A 15,535-nucleotide genomic window follows, 5' to 3' on the forward strand; every position below is an offset into this window, starting at 1 on the left:
GGGTTAGAGGCAGATGCTTGGAATTTAGAGTGGTAGAAAGTGGCTTTAGCAGTAGAGACAGAGGAGGAAAATGTAGAGAGGAGGGAGTGAAAGGATGCCAGGTCAGCAGGAAGGCGAGTTTTCCTCCATTTCCGCTCGGCTGCCCGGAGCCCTGTTCTGTGAGCTCGCAATGAGTCGTGGAGCCACGGAGCGGGAGGGGAGGACCGAGCCGGCCTGGAGGATAGGGGACATAGAGAGTCAAAGGATGCAGAAAGGGAGGAGAGGAGGGTTGAGGAGGCAGAATCAGGAGATAGGTTGGAGAAGGTTGGAGCAGGTTTGAGCAGAGGGAAGAGATGATAGGATGGAAGAGGAGAGAGTAGCGGGGGAGAGAGAGCGGAGGTTGGGACGGCGCGATACCATCCGAGTAGGGGCAGTGTGGGAAGTGTTGGATGAGAGCGAGAGGGAAAAGGATACAAGGTAGTGGTCGGAGACTTGGAGGGGAGTTGCAATGAGGTTAGTGGAAGAACAGCATCTAGTAAAGATGAGGTCGAGCGTATTGCCTGCCTTGTGAGTAGGGGGGGAAGGTGAGAGGGTGAGGTCAAAAGAGGAGAGGAGTGGAAAGAAGGAGGCAGAGAGGAATGAGTCAAAGGTAGACGTGGGGAGGTTAAAGTCGCCCAGAACTGTGAGAAGTGAGCCGTCCTCAGGAAAGGAGCTTATCAAGGCATCAAGCTCATTGATGAACTCTCCGAGGGAACCTGGAGGGCGATAAATGATAAGGATGTTAAGCTTGAAAGGGCTGGTAACTGTGACAGCATTTAATTCAAAGGAGGCGATAGACAGATGGGTAAGGGGAGAAAGAGAGAATGACCACTTGGGAGAGATGAGGATCCCGGTGCCACCACCCCGCTGACCAGAAGCTCTCGGGGTGTGCGAGAACACGTGGGCGGACGAAGAGAGAGCAGTCGGAGTAGCAGTGTTATCTGTGGTGATCCATGTTTCCGTCAGTGCCAAGAAGTCGAGGGACTGGAGGGAGGCATAGGCTGAGATGAACTCTGCCTTGTTGGCCGCAGATCGGCAGTTCCAGAGGCTACCGGAGACCTGGAACTCCACGTGGGTCGTGCGCGCTGGGACCACCAGATTAGGGTGGCCGCGGCCACGCGGTGTGGAGCGTTTGTATGGTCTGTGCAGAGAGGAGAGAACAGGGATAGACAGACACATAGTTGACAGGCTACAGAAGAGGCTACACTAATGCAAAGGAGATTAGAATGACAAGTGGACTACACGTCTCGAATGTTCAGAAAGTTAAGCTTACGTAGCAAGAATCTTATTGACTAAAATGATTAAAATGATACAATACTGCTGAAGTAGGCTAGCCGGTAGTGGCTGCGTTGTTGACTTTGTAGGCTAGCTGGCAGTGGCTGCGTTGTTGACACTACACTAATCAAGTCGTTCCGTTGAGTGTAATAGTTTCTACAGTGCTGCTATTCGGGGGCTAGCTGGCTAGCTAGCAGTGTTGATTACGTTACGTTGCGTCAAAAGAACGACAATAGCTGGCTAGCTGTTACGAATCCCTTTTGGCCCGACAGTCTAGGGGGGATGGTAATGAGACCCGTAACATAACTCATGCAAATTATTATTGTGACAAAGTAGAAGTGTGCACGAAATAACCACGACAACAGAAATCTACCGTCAAACTCCAGGTTTATTTATAAACACGCGGTAATGGGGGGAGCAGGAAAAGGGGCTGAGCTGGACCCAAGGAAAGAAACAATAAATATACAAAAACACACCCCTAAGCTAGACTAGCCTACTTTAACAACAACTAACTAACCAAAAATACAGTGGGTGGTCCGCCCAGTTCTACCTAGTGTATTTAACAAAGTTCACCTACGGGTAGTGTATGTCCATGGGCGACTTGTCTTAGTTTCCCCTTTTCCCACCAGCAAACAAACAAACACCATAACTAAAAACAATACTCACAGGTGATGACAAAGTGCTATGGAGGTGCTTTAAACAAAAGAGAGGTTAAGACACAAAGCGAGAGTGAAACACAGAGACCTACAGACATGGCATTTACAGAGAGATTGAGCTAGAGATTGAGCTGAGCTAAAGATCAAACAAATGATGGGGTTTTTAAACCATGGGGAAGGAACTGTGATAGGTCAGGAAGTAGGAGGAGGTGTGTCTTTTGATTGTTGCCTGATTGGGGAGTGATGATTATCACCTGTGAGGGGAGAAGGAGAGAAAAGAAACACACACACAGGATACACACACACACAGGATAACTGTATCCGTAACACTCCCACCCTTAAAAGAGCAACCCTAGGGGTTGCGACTACAGTATTTCAGTGAATACTCACAACAAAGCAACAACCTTGCAAAACATACAGAAATCATTTTCACACACGAGACAAAGCATCTGCCAACACATTATCTTAACAAAAACTGGTTACCCGATTTTGTCTTCGGTAACGGTCCGACACAATCAACCACCACATGCTCGAATGGTTCACCTATGACAGGTATGGGACAAAGAGGAGCGGGAGGAATAACCTGTTTTGGTTTTCCTGTTATCTGACATGTGTGACATGTCCGACAGAACTGAGCCACATCTTGTTTTAAACCCGGCCAAAAGAAATGTCGAAGGATCCGATCATAAGTTTTTGTGATTCCTAAATGACCGGACCACTGGTGATCATGAGCAAGGGATAACACATTTTGTCGAAAGGCTGTAGGAATCAATATTTGGTAAACAGCATTCCAATCTCCATCCGCGTCAACATGGGATTTCCATTTACGCATGAGGAGATTACCATCAATGAAGTAAACCACGTTCTTCTTCTTCACATCTTCCAATGAGACAACACTAGAAAAACATTTAGCAAGTTTGTTGTCAACCTTTTGGTTAGCAATCAGCTGCTCACGAGTGACTGGTAACTGTATTGCATCAGCAATAAGTTCAACGTTCTTTGATTCTTTCCTGGGCTGTTTGTCAGAGGTGATCAGCTTCTCAGAGGTATCACACAATCCATCTTCTTGATCAACCTCTTTGAACAGAACAGTGTTCGACAAATCTATCACGTCACCCTCTTGTAGTGCCTGAGCACGAGTGACCGCACAAGCGGGGAACACATGTGGATAACTCTATGCCAGCTCATTAGAGAGAGAGTGGTCACTTTTATCCAATACGGGTACTACCTTTCCTCCGGCAATATCGTTACCCATTATAAAGGTCACACCTTTCACTGGCAACATAGGACGTACCCCCACTCTGAATATTCCACTGATTAACTCAGAGTGTACATTTACAAAGTGCAATGGTACTGGGACAAAACCCATTTCAATACCCTGCACTAACACACTGGAACCACAGTATGTATCGTCAGATAAGGGGAACACATCAGACAATATAAACGACTGCGCCGCACCAGTATCTCTAAGGATTTTAACCGGTCGTTGAGACGCTTCGTCATTCGTTAGGGACACAAACCCCTCGAAAATGAATGGTTCATAACGGCGGTCGGGGACTGAGACTTTCAAACTACAGTTACCCTGAGGCACCTGTTTTGTTGCCGACCTCTTAACCGTACGAATTAGAGCAACACCTGTTGGTGGCTTGGCACGAAGAGGCATCCCTTGTTTGCGTTTAAGCAGGAAGCAATCATTAATCATATGTCCTACTTTATGACAATAGAAACAGGGACGCTCATTCTTCTGGCGTGCTTGATATACTACTGCTGGCCGACTAGGGCTAAAGGTAGGAAACTCAGTGGCTCTACTCTCGGTTTGAGCCGAAAACACACTCTTGTGCGTCAACACAAACTCGTCTGCCAACACAGACGCTTCTGCCAGGGAGGATACTTTCTGTTCGTTTAGGTAAACTACAATGCGTTCGGGCAAGCAATTTTTAAACTCTTCCAACAAGATTAACTCCCGGAGAGAGTTGAAATCAGTTACCTTACTAGCAGCATGCCATTTATCAAACAGATTTCCCTTGTCTCTAGCAAATTCCACATAAGTCTTACTAGAAGACTTTCTATGAGACCTAAATCTCTGTCGGTATGCCTCAGGCACAAGCTCATAGGTACGAAGAACAGTAGCTTTGACCACTTCGTAATTCAAACTGTCCTCCAGAGGTAACGCTGACAAAACCTCTTGGGCTTTACCAGTTAATTTACATTGAAGTAATAGGCACCATACCTCTTCAGGCCATTTCAATGCTACGGCTATACGCTCAAATACACAAAAATAGGAGTCAACCTCTGACTCTCTGAACAAAGGTACTAAGGCAATCTGCCTACTAATGTCAAACGTGTTTGAGGACACAGCAGGTGAGGACGGCTCACAAACAGGCACAGTAGGACCGGAGGCTAGCCTTGCTGTCTCTGCCTCCAGTTCCATCTGGCGCATTTTGAACTCCAACTGCCTTTGTTCTCTGTCTGCCTCAATTTTACACATCTCCAAATGCCGTTGTTCTCGTTCTTTTCCTGCCTCTATTTTACACATCTCCAACTGGAGAGTCTCTTGCCTAATTTGGGCTCTCTCTTCCACCTCCAGTTGGAACTGTGCTAAACGGACATCCCTCCTGGCATCACCATTTGACAGTTGGGAGAGTGGATCAAAACGGGACAATGTGGCTGCCTCTCCCTCATTATCAGACACCAATGGGCTCACAGGAGCAGCAACATCCCCTACAGGGGTAGTAGGCTCAGACAGCGGTAACACAAGCACCTGCTCTTCCAACAATACATTTAATACTAGCCGTTTAACCTCCGCCTTAACTAAACTCTGCGGAATCGATACTGAATAATGGTCAGCCAAGGTCATTAAATCAACTCTACGACATTTGTCAAAAACCTCCCACGAAGGGTTATCCAAAAAGGATCTCAAATCAAAAGTAGTCATTTTACACTACTTCACAAGTGCCAAAGAAAATAGCAAACACTAATGCTACTTCAGCTATGACGCTCAACACTGAACTATACCACTACAACAATCTACATGAGCAGCATGGGTGTCAGTTATGACATATCCCGGACGAGGCTCCACTTATGTTACGAATCCCTTTTGGCCCGACAGTCTAGGGGGGATGGTAATGAGACCCGTAACATAACTCATGCAAATTATTATTGTGACAAAGTAAAAGTGTGCACGAAATAACCACGACAACAGAAATCTACCGTCAAACTCCAGGTTTATTTATAAACACGCGGTAATGGGGGGAGCAGGAAAAGGGGCTGAGCTGGACCCAAGGAAAGAAACAATAAATATACAAAAACACACCCCTAAGCTAGACTAGCCTACTTTAACAACAACTAACTAACTAACCAAAAATACAGTGGGTGGTCCGCCCAGTTCTACCTAGTGTATTTAACAAAGTTCACCTACGGGTAGTGTATGCCCATGGGCGACTTGTCTTGGTTTCCCCTTTTCCCACCAGCAAACAAACAAACACCATAACCAAAAACAATACTCACAGGTGATGACAAAGTGCTATGGAGGTGCTTTAAACAAAAGAGAGGTTAAGACACAAAGCGAGAGTGAAACACAGAGACCTACAGACATGGCATTTACAGAGAGATTGAGCTAGAGATTGAGCTGAGCTAAAGATCAAACAAATGATGGGGTTTTTAAACCATGGGGAAGGAACTGTGATAGGTCAGGAAATAGGAGGAGGTGTGTCTTCTGATTGATGATTGATTGTTGACTGATTGGGGAGTGATGATTATCACCTGTGAGGGGAGAAGGAGAGAAAAGAAACACACACACAGGATACACACACACAGGATAACTGTATCCGTAACACTAGCTAACCTAGAAAATCGCTCTAGACTACACAATTATCTTTGATACAAAGACGGCTATGTAGCTAGCTACGATCAAACAAATCAAACCGTTGTACTGTAATGAAATGAAATGAAAATGTGATACTACCTGTGGAGCGAAGCGGAATGCGACCGGGTTGTTGAGTTCTATTCGGTAGACGTAGCTGGCTAGCTAACCTCGGTAAATAGCTGGCTAGCTAACCTCGGTAAATTAAGATAATCACTCTAAGACTACACACTCTAAACTACACAATTATCTTGGATACGAAGACAGAAAAGACAACTATGTAGCTAGCTAACACTACACTAATCAAGTCGTTCAGTTGAGTGTAATAGTTTCTACAGTGCTGCTATTCGGTAGACGGTGGACGTTTGCTAGCTGGCTAGCTGGCTAGCTGCTGGGCAGATAGCAGTGTAGACTACGTTAGGACGACGAAATACGATAATTACACAATTATCTTTGATACAAAGACGGCTATGTAGCTAGCTAAGAAGAAATTGCTAAGATTAGACAAGATTAGACAAATCAAACCATTGTACTATAATGAAATGTAATGAAATGTAATGAAAAGTTATACTACCTGCGGACCGAAGTGGGGATGCGACCGCTCGCTCCAACCCGAAAGTCCGAGTTTATGTCAGAAATAAAAGACAAGGAGGGTAGATTTATACTTGTTAAATGTAAACTGGATAACAAGGAAGGTATATTATTTAATGTATACGCACCCCCAGGGAGTGACATGGTCTTCTTCAGGAAGTTACATTATTTAATGTATACGCACCCCCAGGGAGTGACATGGTCTTCTTCAGGAAGTTACATTATTTAATGTATACGCACCCCCAGGGAGTGACATGGTCTTCTACAGGAAGTTATATTATTTAATGTATACACACCACCAGGGAGTGACATGGTCTTCTTCAGGAAGTTACATTATCTAATGTATACGCACCCCCAGGGAGTGACATGGTCTTCTACAGGAAGTTACATTATTTAATGTATACGCACCCCCAGGGAGTGACATCGTCTTCTACAGGAAGTTACATTATTTAATGTATACGCACCCCCAGGGAGTGACATGGTCTTCTACAGGAAGTTACATTATTTAATGTATACGCACCCCCAGGGAGTGACATGGTCTTCTACAGGAAGTTACATTATTTAATGTATACGCACCCCCAGGGAGTGACATGGTCTTCTACAGGAAATTACATTATTTAATGTATACGCACCCCCAGGGAGGGACATGGTCTTCTACAGGAAGTTACATTATTTAATGTATACGCACCCCCAGGAAGTGATATTGTCTTTAGTTTGATTTAATTGCCACAGAAACCACTGGCACTCTTATGTGTGGAGGGGACATTAACACAATTCTAAACTCAAACTTGGACAGCACAAATCAAAATAGGAAAATGAGTCTAGTTGCTAAAAAGATCAATGGGATACTGCAGGATCTAGGACTGCTCGATGTATGGCACGACACCCACAAGACCGATAAGGAATATACTTTTTACTCAGCCCACCACACTGAATACTCCAAGTTAGACTACTTTTTCATGTACAGTGCAGATAGACACACGCTAAAGGATTGTATGATCGGGCAGAGCGACTTATCAGATCATAATGGAGTTTACCTTACTCTACACCTTGATAGCAAACCAAGAAATACTAAATGGAGACTTAATACAGGCATGCTGAATGATCCAGCATTCAAGGAATCAATAAAGACAGAATTGAACATCTATCTGGAGAATAATGAAAACGGGGAAGTATCTCCTGCTATATTGTGGGATGCAGCTCAGGCGGTTATTAGAGGAAAGATCATAGCCACATCAGCTCTCAAGAAAAAGATTCAAACACACAGAAACTGCTGAAATTACAGGAAACCCTAAGAAACTTAGAACGATATAATAGTCAATACAAAGACCCTCTTATATTTACGAGAGATTCAAAAGGTAAAACAGGAAATTGGCCAGATTTATAGAGAAGAAGTAGAGAAAAAGCTTTAGGTTCCTGAAACAATGATATTATGAAACAGGCTCAAAGGCAACCACATTACTAGAATGGAGACTCAGGAAACAACAAGCACAGAATAACATTTTCAAAACAAAGAAGATCACATGCAAGTTATAGATGAAACACAGAATGCATTTGAATCATATTACACAAATCTGTACAAGCAACCAGAGAAGGCAGGTGCACAGACAATAGAGCACTTTTTGAACTCACTTGATCTCCCGTCAATTGGGACAGAGCAAAATGATAGACTAACTTTAGAAATATCCACCGAAGAAATTAATAAAGCAATATCTCAACAAAAAGTCAACAAGTCTCCAGGCACTGACGGCTTCCCTTCAGAATGGTTCAAGACCTTCAGAGAACAACTAACACCTCTACTTAAGGCCCTGACGGCTTCCCTTCAGAATGGTTCAAGACCTTCAGAGAACAACTAACACCTCTACTTAAGGCCCTGATGGCTTCCCTTCAGAATGGTTCAAGACCTTCAGAGAACAACTAACACCTCTACTTAAGGCCCTGACGGCTTCCCTTCAGAATGGTTCAAGACCTTCAGAGAACAACTAACACCTCTACTTAAGGCCCTGATGGCTTCCCTTCAGAATGGTTCAAGACCTTCAGAGAACAACTAACACCTCTACTTAAGGCCCTGATGGCTTCCCTTCAGAATGGTTCAAGACCTTCAGAGAACAACTAACACCTCTACTTAAGGCCCTGATGGCTTCCCTTCAGAATGGTTCAAGACCTTCAGAGAACAACTAACACCTCTACTTAAGGCCCTGATGGCTTCCCTTCAGAATGGTTCAAGACCTTCAGAGAACAACTAACACCTCTACTTAAGGCCTATTTTAACTGGACTCTGAGGGAGGGGGGTCTCCCACCGTCATGGAGAGAGGCCATCATATCTGTAATCCCAAAAGAGGGTAAAGATGAGAAGGAATGCAGTTCATATAGACCTATCGCAATTCTTAACACAGACTAAGAACTATATGCATCAATAATAGCCAAAAGAATGGAGAACATAATTCCAGAATTGATTGACGGAGATACAACTGGTTTCAATAGGCAGACACAGGACAATATAAGGAGAACACTACATGTCATGGACCACATTACTCAGAATAAAACAAGTGCAATATTAATCAGTCTAGATGCAGAAAAATAATTTGATTGAGTGGGATGGGATTACCTATTCCAAATTATGGAAAGATTTGGTTTCAACAAAGAAGTGATACAGTGCATCAAAACACTGTATTCATGTTCGACCGCTAGAATAAAGATAAATTGACATTTGACACGAACGATACAATTAGAGCGAGGGGCAAGACAAGGCTGTAATCTATCACCCACGCTCTTCTCCTTGTCCCTGGAACCATTAGCACAGGCAATGAGACAGGACCCAACCTTAGAGGGAATAACAATACGAGGCAGGGAACATAAGATATGCGTGTATGCTGATGACGTTCTGTTATTCCTTAAAGACCCAGGCTCAAGTGGACCTAGACTGATTGGATGTTTTACAAACATTTGGAACATATTCAGGCTGTGTGCTTAACGTACACAAGACCTACTATATAATTATACCCCACAGGAAGAGCTGAAGAGCAGAGATACCCATACATTCAGTACTGGGAAATAAAGACATGGAGACTACTTTGACAGAGATACCCATACAGTCAGTACTGGGAAATAAAGACATGGAGACTACTTTGACAGAGATACCCATACAGTCAGTACTGGGAAATAAAGACATGGAGACTACTTTGACAGAGATACCCATACAGTCAGTACTGGGAAATAAAGACATGGAGACTACTTTGACAGAGATACCCATACAGACAGTACTGGGAAATAAGGACATGGAGACTACTTTGACAGAGATACCCATATAGACAGTACTGGGAAATAAAGACATGGAGACTAATTTGACAGAGATACCCATACAGACAGTACTGGGAAATAAAGACATGGAGACTACTTTGACAGAGATACCCATACAGTCAGTACTGGGAAATAAAGACATGGTAAAAGAAATACACAATAGACAAAATCAGTGGATTAATTTCTCTCTGAAAACATGGTTTAGGGTAGTTAAGCAAAATAAATTAGACAGAGAGATCAAACTGCTGAGTTGGCCCGCATACGACCCCAGCTTCATCCCTGCAACTCAGGACAGCAGATTTACACAGTGGACGCAGAAATGCATCACATCATTCAGTACAATTATAAGGGATGGGGACCTAGATAACTTCCAGGACCTAAGTCAAAAACATGGCTTGGATATACAAGATTTGTATAGATACCTACAAGTTTGACACTGTTTCTTAAGGGAGATAAAAGCGACTGACCCTCGATAGCGACTGACCCACTCTCATATCTTTTGGACCTGCCCCGCAATCGAAACTTACTGGTGAGAAATAATAGGATTTGACATCGAACAAACATTAATTTCTTTGTGCTTGGGTGAAATACCTGATAACTTACACAATAGAGGAAAGTACCTCTTGAAGGTCCTACTGGCAGCCAGTAAAAAGGCTATCACTAGGAAATGGCTACAAAAAGACCCTCCCACAGTGACACAATGGATAGACATTGTAGAAGAAATACCCCACATGGAGCCTAAGACCTTTGCTTTAAGAACTCAACAGAAGAGAGGTCAATACTGGTAAAAATGGGTTTCGTCTTGAAAAGGGTCTAATTCAAAGATGTCAATGTAACTAATATGATGACGTGATGGTGAAGGTATGAAGAGCACTGTAACTCACAGATCTTTTTTGTTGTTCTTTTAGTTTACGTTATTTGTACGTTCTTCGTGTTCCTACAATAAAAACTAAGTATTCAAATAAAAAAAGCACTTCATGATGGCGGAAGTGAGTGCGACGGGGCGATAGTCATTTAGCTCAGTTACCTTAGATTTCTTGGGAACAGGAACAATGGTGGCCCTCTTGAAGCACGTGGGAACAACAGACTGGGATAAGAATTGATAGAAAATGTCCGTAAACCTACCAGCCAGCTGGTCTGCGCATGCTCTGAGGACGCGGCTAGGGATGCGGTCTGGGCCGGCAGCCTTGCGAGGGTTAACACGTTTAAATGTTTTACTCATGTTGGCTGCAGTGAATGAGAGCCCGCAGGTTTTGGTAGCGGGCCGTTTCGGTGGCACTGTATTGTCCTCAAAGCGAGCAAAAAAGTTGTTTAGTTTGTCGGTGAGCAAGACATCGTGGTCCGCGAGGGGGCTGGTTTTCTTTTTGAAGTCTGTGATTGACTGCAGACCCTGCCACATACCTCTCGTGTCTGAGCCGGTGAATTGCAACTCTACTTTGTCTCTATACTGATGCTTAGCTTGTTTGATTGCCTTGCGGAGGGAATAGCTACACTGTTTGTATTCGGTCATGTTTCCGGTCGCCATGCCCTGATTAAAAGCAGTGGTTCACCCTTTCAGTTTTGCGCGAATGCTGCCATCAATCCACGGTTTCTGGTTGGGAAGGTTTAATAGTTGCTGTGGGTACAACATCACCGATGCACTTGCTAATATACTCACTCACCGAATGAGCGTATTCATCAATGTTATTGTGCGATGCTATTCGGAACATATCCCAGTCCACGTGATCAACGCAATCTTAAAGCATGGAATCCGATTGGTCGAACCAGCATTGAACAGACCTGAGCACAGGCGTTTCCTGTTTTAGTTTCCGTCTATAGGTTGGGAGCAACAAAATGGAGTCGTGGTCAGATTTCCCAAAAGGAGGGCGGGGGGCTTGGTATGCGTCGCGGAAGTAAGAACAACAATGATCCAGGGTTTTGCCAGCCCAGGTTGCGCATTCGATATGCTGATAAAATTTAAGGAGCCTTGTTTTCAAATTAGCCTTGTTAAAATACCCAGCTTCAATAGATGCAGCCTCAGGATATGTGGTTTCCAGGTTACATAGAGTCCAATGAAGTTCTTTCAGGGCCGTCGATGTGTCTGCTTGGGGGGGATATACACAACTGTGATTCTAATCGAAGAGATTTCTCTTGGTAGATAATGCGGTCGGCATTTGACTGTAAGGAATTCTAGGTCATGTGAACAAAAGGACTTGAGTTCCTGTATGTTGTTATGATCACACCACATATCATGAATCATAAGGCATGAGACTCGCCTGGACTCCATCACCTTCCTGATTACCTCCCCTATATCGGTCACTCCCTTTGGTTCTTTCCTCAGGAGTTATTGACTGGTTCATGTTTGTACACTTTTCAGGTTTCTTGTTTTGTACTATGGTCTATTTATTATTACCTTTGCACTCCCTGTACTTGGCTCTTGACACCACAACTTAATTGGAGTTCACCTGTGGTAAATTCAATTGATTGGACATGATTTGGAAAGGTACACCTCTGTCTATATAAAGGTCCCACAGTTGACAGTGCATGTCAGAGCAAAAACCAAGCCATGAGGTTGAAGCAATTGTCCGTAGAGCTCTGAGACAGGATTGTGTCGAGGCACAGATCTGGGGAAGGGTACCAAAAAATGTCTGCAGCATTGAAGGTCCCCAAGAACACAGTAGCCTCCATCATTCTTAAATTGAAAATGTTTGGAACCACCAAGACTTTTCCTGGAGCTGGTCACCCGGCCAAACTGAACAATCGGAGGAGAAGGGCCTTGGCCAGGGAGGTGACCATGAACCTGGGAAATTAGTTTTGATATACATAGTTTAGTGTGAGGACAGACGCTGGGAGACGAGAAGCAAGCACAGGAAGTGAAGATTTAATGGATAAACGGACAAGAAAAAAAACAAGAACAGCGTCTGGACAAGGAACAAAACAACATTAATGCAGACACAGGGATGAAACTGGGGAAGTGACAGATATAGGGGAGGCAATCAATAAGGTAATAGAGTCCAGGTGAGTCCCATGAAGCGCTGATGCGCGTAACAGGTTTGCATAATGATGGGCCGCCTGGCGCCCTTGAGCGTCAGAGAGGGGGAGCGGGGACAGGCGTGACAGTTTAGACTGAAAGGGAAATGACCTGCAGTGATTGAGGGGTGGGGGGGGGAATGACGTCCTCTTAAAACTGCTTATAACAAATGATTTGTCACATTAAGATTCTAATATAAATTCTATATAATACATTCAATCAAATGTTCTATCTAACTTCTTTTTCAGCTATAACCAGTCACTGCCATTATTATAGAGTATTTCACGTCCATAAATACTTTTCTAGTTGTTGTTGATATTCTAGAGTGGTTTTGATTGGTCTCTTTTCTCTTTCAAAGGGTCAAGGTATGTCCACTCCGGCTTCCAAGGGGGTTCTACGGCCTGTTCTGATTGGCTGTTGTTTTATGGCGGGCTTCGTGGGAATATTCTTAATTTACTACAAACCCCCGATCAAGTTCCTTTCATGCCCTACTGACCAGGCATCCCACAAGGGGAAGGCTGGTTGTTCTCCTTGCCCTCAAGTAAGTATGGCAGAGAACAACACAGGGCAAAAAACACACCATGCCCAGACAGCCATTCAGGCCGATGATGACGGAGACACAGACACTATCATTTTGATCTGGATGTGGCCATTTGGTCAGGCCTTTGACATAGACTCTTGTGCCTACTTTAACATCAAAGGCTGTCACCTAACAGTGGATAAAAACCTTTACAGCAAGGCGCACGGTGTCATATTCCACCATAGAGACATCCACGGAGACCTGAGGAACATGCCCCAAGAGCAACGTCCATGGTTCCAGAAATGGGTGTGGTGGAATGGAGAATCACCGGCTAACACAAACAGGATCCCTGGTGTTGAACACTTGTTCAATTTGACTGCCAGTTATCGACTGGATTCTGACATCAAGGTTCCTTATGGGTCGCTTGTTGAGGTAACCAGTGAGGATAAAATCTTTGAGCTGCCCAAGAAGGACAAATTAGTCTGCTGGGTAGTGAGCAACTGGAACCCAAACTACAAGAGGGTACAGGTGTTCAACGAGCTCAGTAGGCATGTCAAAGTAGAGGCCTATGGGAGACATTTTAGTAGATACCTTGAAAACGAAGACTACTCAAAGACGCTGTCCAGCTGTAAATTCTACCTGGCATTTGAAAACTCCATCTACAAAGACTATGCTACAGAGAAGCTGTTCAACGCTATGAAGTTGGGAGCAGTGCCCGTTGTTCTAGGTCCATCCAGGGACAACTACGAGCAATTTATCCCAAGGGACTCTTTCATCCATGTGGATGACTTCTCCTCTACAGAGGAGCTGGCAAAGAAGCTTCTCTTCCTCGACCAGAAAAATGAAGAATACATGAGGTACTTCACCTGGCGAAATAACTTTAAAGTTCAACAAGGGTATTTTGGACTTGAGCACGCCTGTCGCTCATGTGATTACATTCAAAGAAATAAAGGATACAAAACTTTTCAGAATCTAAATAAATGGTTTTGGGGCTAAGTGACCCATTTGTAGTGGTCAACAATGTGGCTGTGTGAAGAGTATTGTATGCTGGACAACCAGGTGTGGAATAGTTTAGGGTCGTTCCACCAATTTGGGACCTTTTGAGAAGTGTAACGGTAAAAAACTGAGCAGGTTTTTTTTCTTCACCACAAAACACTAGAATGCTTTTACACTATGATTTGACTATTAAATGTTCAAAGCTTCTTTTAAGAAAAATATTTAATCAGGAATAGTTTTTCTCCATATTAAAACCAAAGTTCAGTTCACGTAACAAGGTAGAGCTTAAAATTAGGGATAAATTAATCACTAATCACAAATGTAACTCTTCATATTCAATGCAACAAAATAACTAAGGCTTTAAAATGATGGGGAAAACATGGAGAAATGTTGGGGTTAAGCAGGTTCAAATCTTCCTAGAAATCAGAGAGTGCATGGAGGGACTTGTCAAAACGCTACATTTTAGCACTTTAAGTCTTTATTCATATAAAAAAAACTGTTATTGAATTCTCCATGTGGTCTATATTAAAGGGCACCTCATTTAATATAACAGGGTTTTAAAACCCAATACTGGTGCACAATTTCCACTTAAAATATTGAAGGGATGGACAAGACACTCTTTCTTGAAACAAAACAACCCTTTAGAATATTAGGAGCTCTAGTAGCTGTTGCACATGCAACAGCCACTCTTTCTGGGGTGCACACAAACCATACAATACACAACAGAGAAAAGAGGGGGAAACGGGTATAATGACTTGTTACCTAATAATGTCAAACGTTGCCCACATTAACATGTAATGTAAAACGTTGCCCACATTAACATCATGTAATGTAAAACGTTGCCCACATTAACATCATGTGATGTAAAATGTTACCCACATTAACATCATGTAATGTAAAATGTTACCCACATTAACATCATGTCATGTAAAATGTTACCCACATTAACATCATGTAATGTAAAATGTTACCCACATCAACATCATGTAATGTAAAATGTTACCCACATTAACATCATGTAATGTAAAATGTTACCCACATTAACATCATGTAATGTAAAATGTTACCCACATTAACATCATGTAATGTAAAATGTTACCCACATTAACATCATGTAATGTAAAATGTTACCCACATTAACATCATGTAATGTAAAATGTTACCCACATTAACATCATGTAATGTAAAATGTTACCCACATTAACATCATGTGATGTTTTTTTTTAATGTAACCTTTATTTAACTAGGCAAGTCAGTTAAGAACAAATTCTTATTTACAATAACGGCCTACCAGGTGACAGCAGATT

The 15,535-nt window shown here is 43.2% G+C and overlaps 1 protein-coding gene across 2 annotated transcripts in view; it reads left to right on the plus strand.

Moving 5' to 3' along the window:
- The window catches only part of LOC123995782 (4-galactosyl-N-acetylglucosaminide 3-alpha-L-fucosyltransferase 9-like), a 34,035-nt gene extending 18,734 nt beyond the window's left edge, over positions 1-15,301 (plus strand). For both annotated transcript variants that reach the window (XM_046299456.1, XM_046299457.1), the window contains one exon: positions 13,071-15,301. In XM_046299456.1, coding sequence (XP_046155412.1) covers positions 13,071-14,228 — 1,158 coding nt within the window. In that variant the 3' untranslated portion in view covers positions 14,229-15,301. The remainder of the gene's footprint in view (positions 1-13,070) is intronic.
- The last annotated feature ends 234 nt before the right edge of the window (positions 15,302-15,535 follow it).

This window comes from Oncorhynchus gorbuscha, linkage group LG14, assembly GCF_021184085.1.
Source record: "Oncorhynchus gorbuscha isolate QuinsamMale2020 ecotype Even-year linkage group LG14, OgorEven_v1.0, whole genome shotgun sequence".
NCBI lineage: Eukaryota > Metazoa > Chordata > Actinopteri > Salmoniformes > Salmonidae > Oncorhynchus > Oncorhynchus gorbuscha.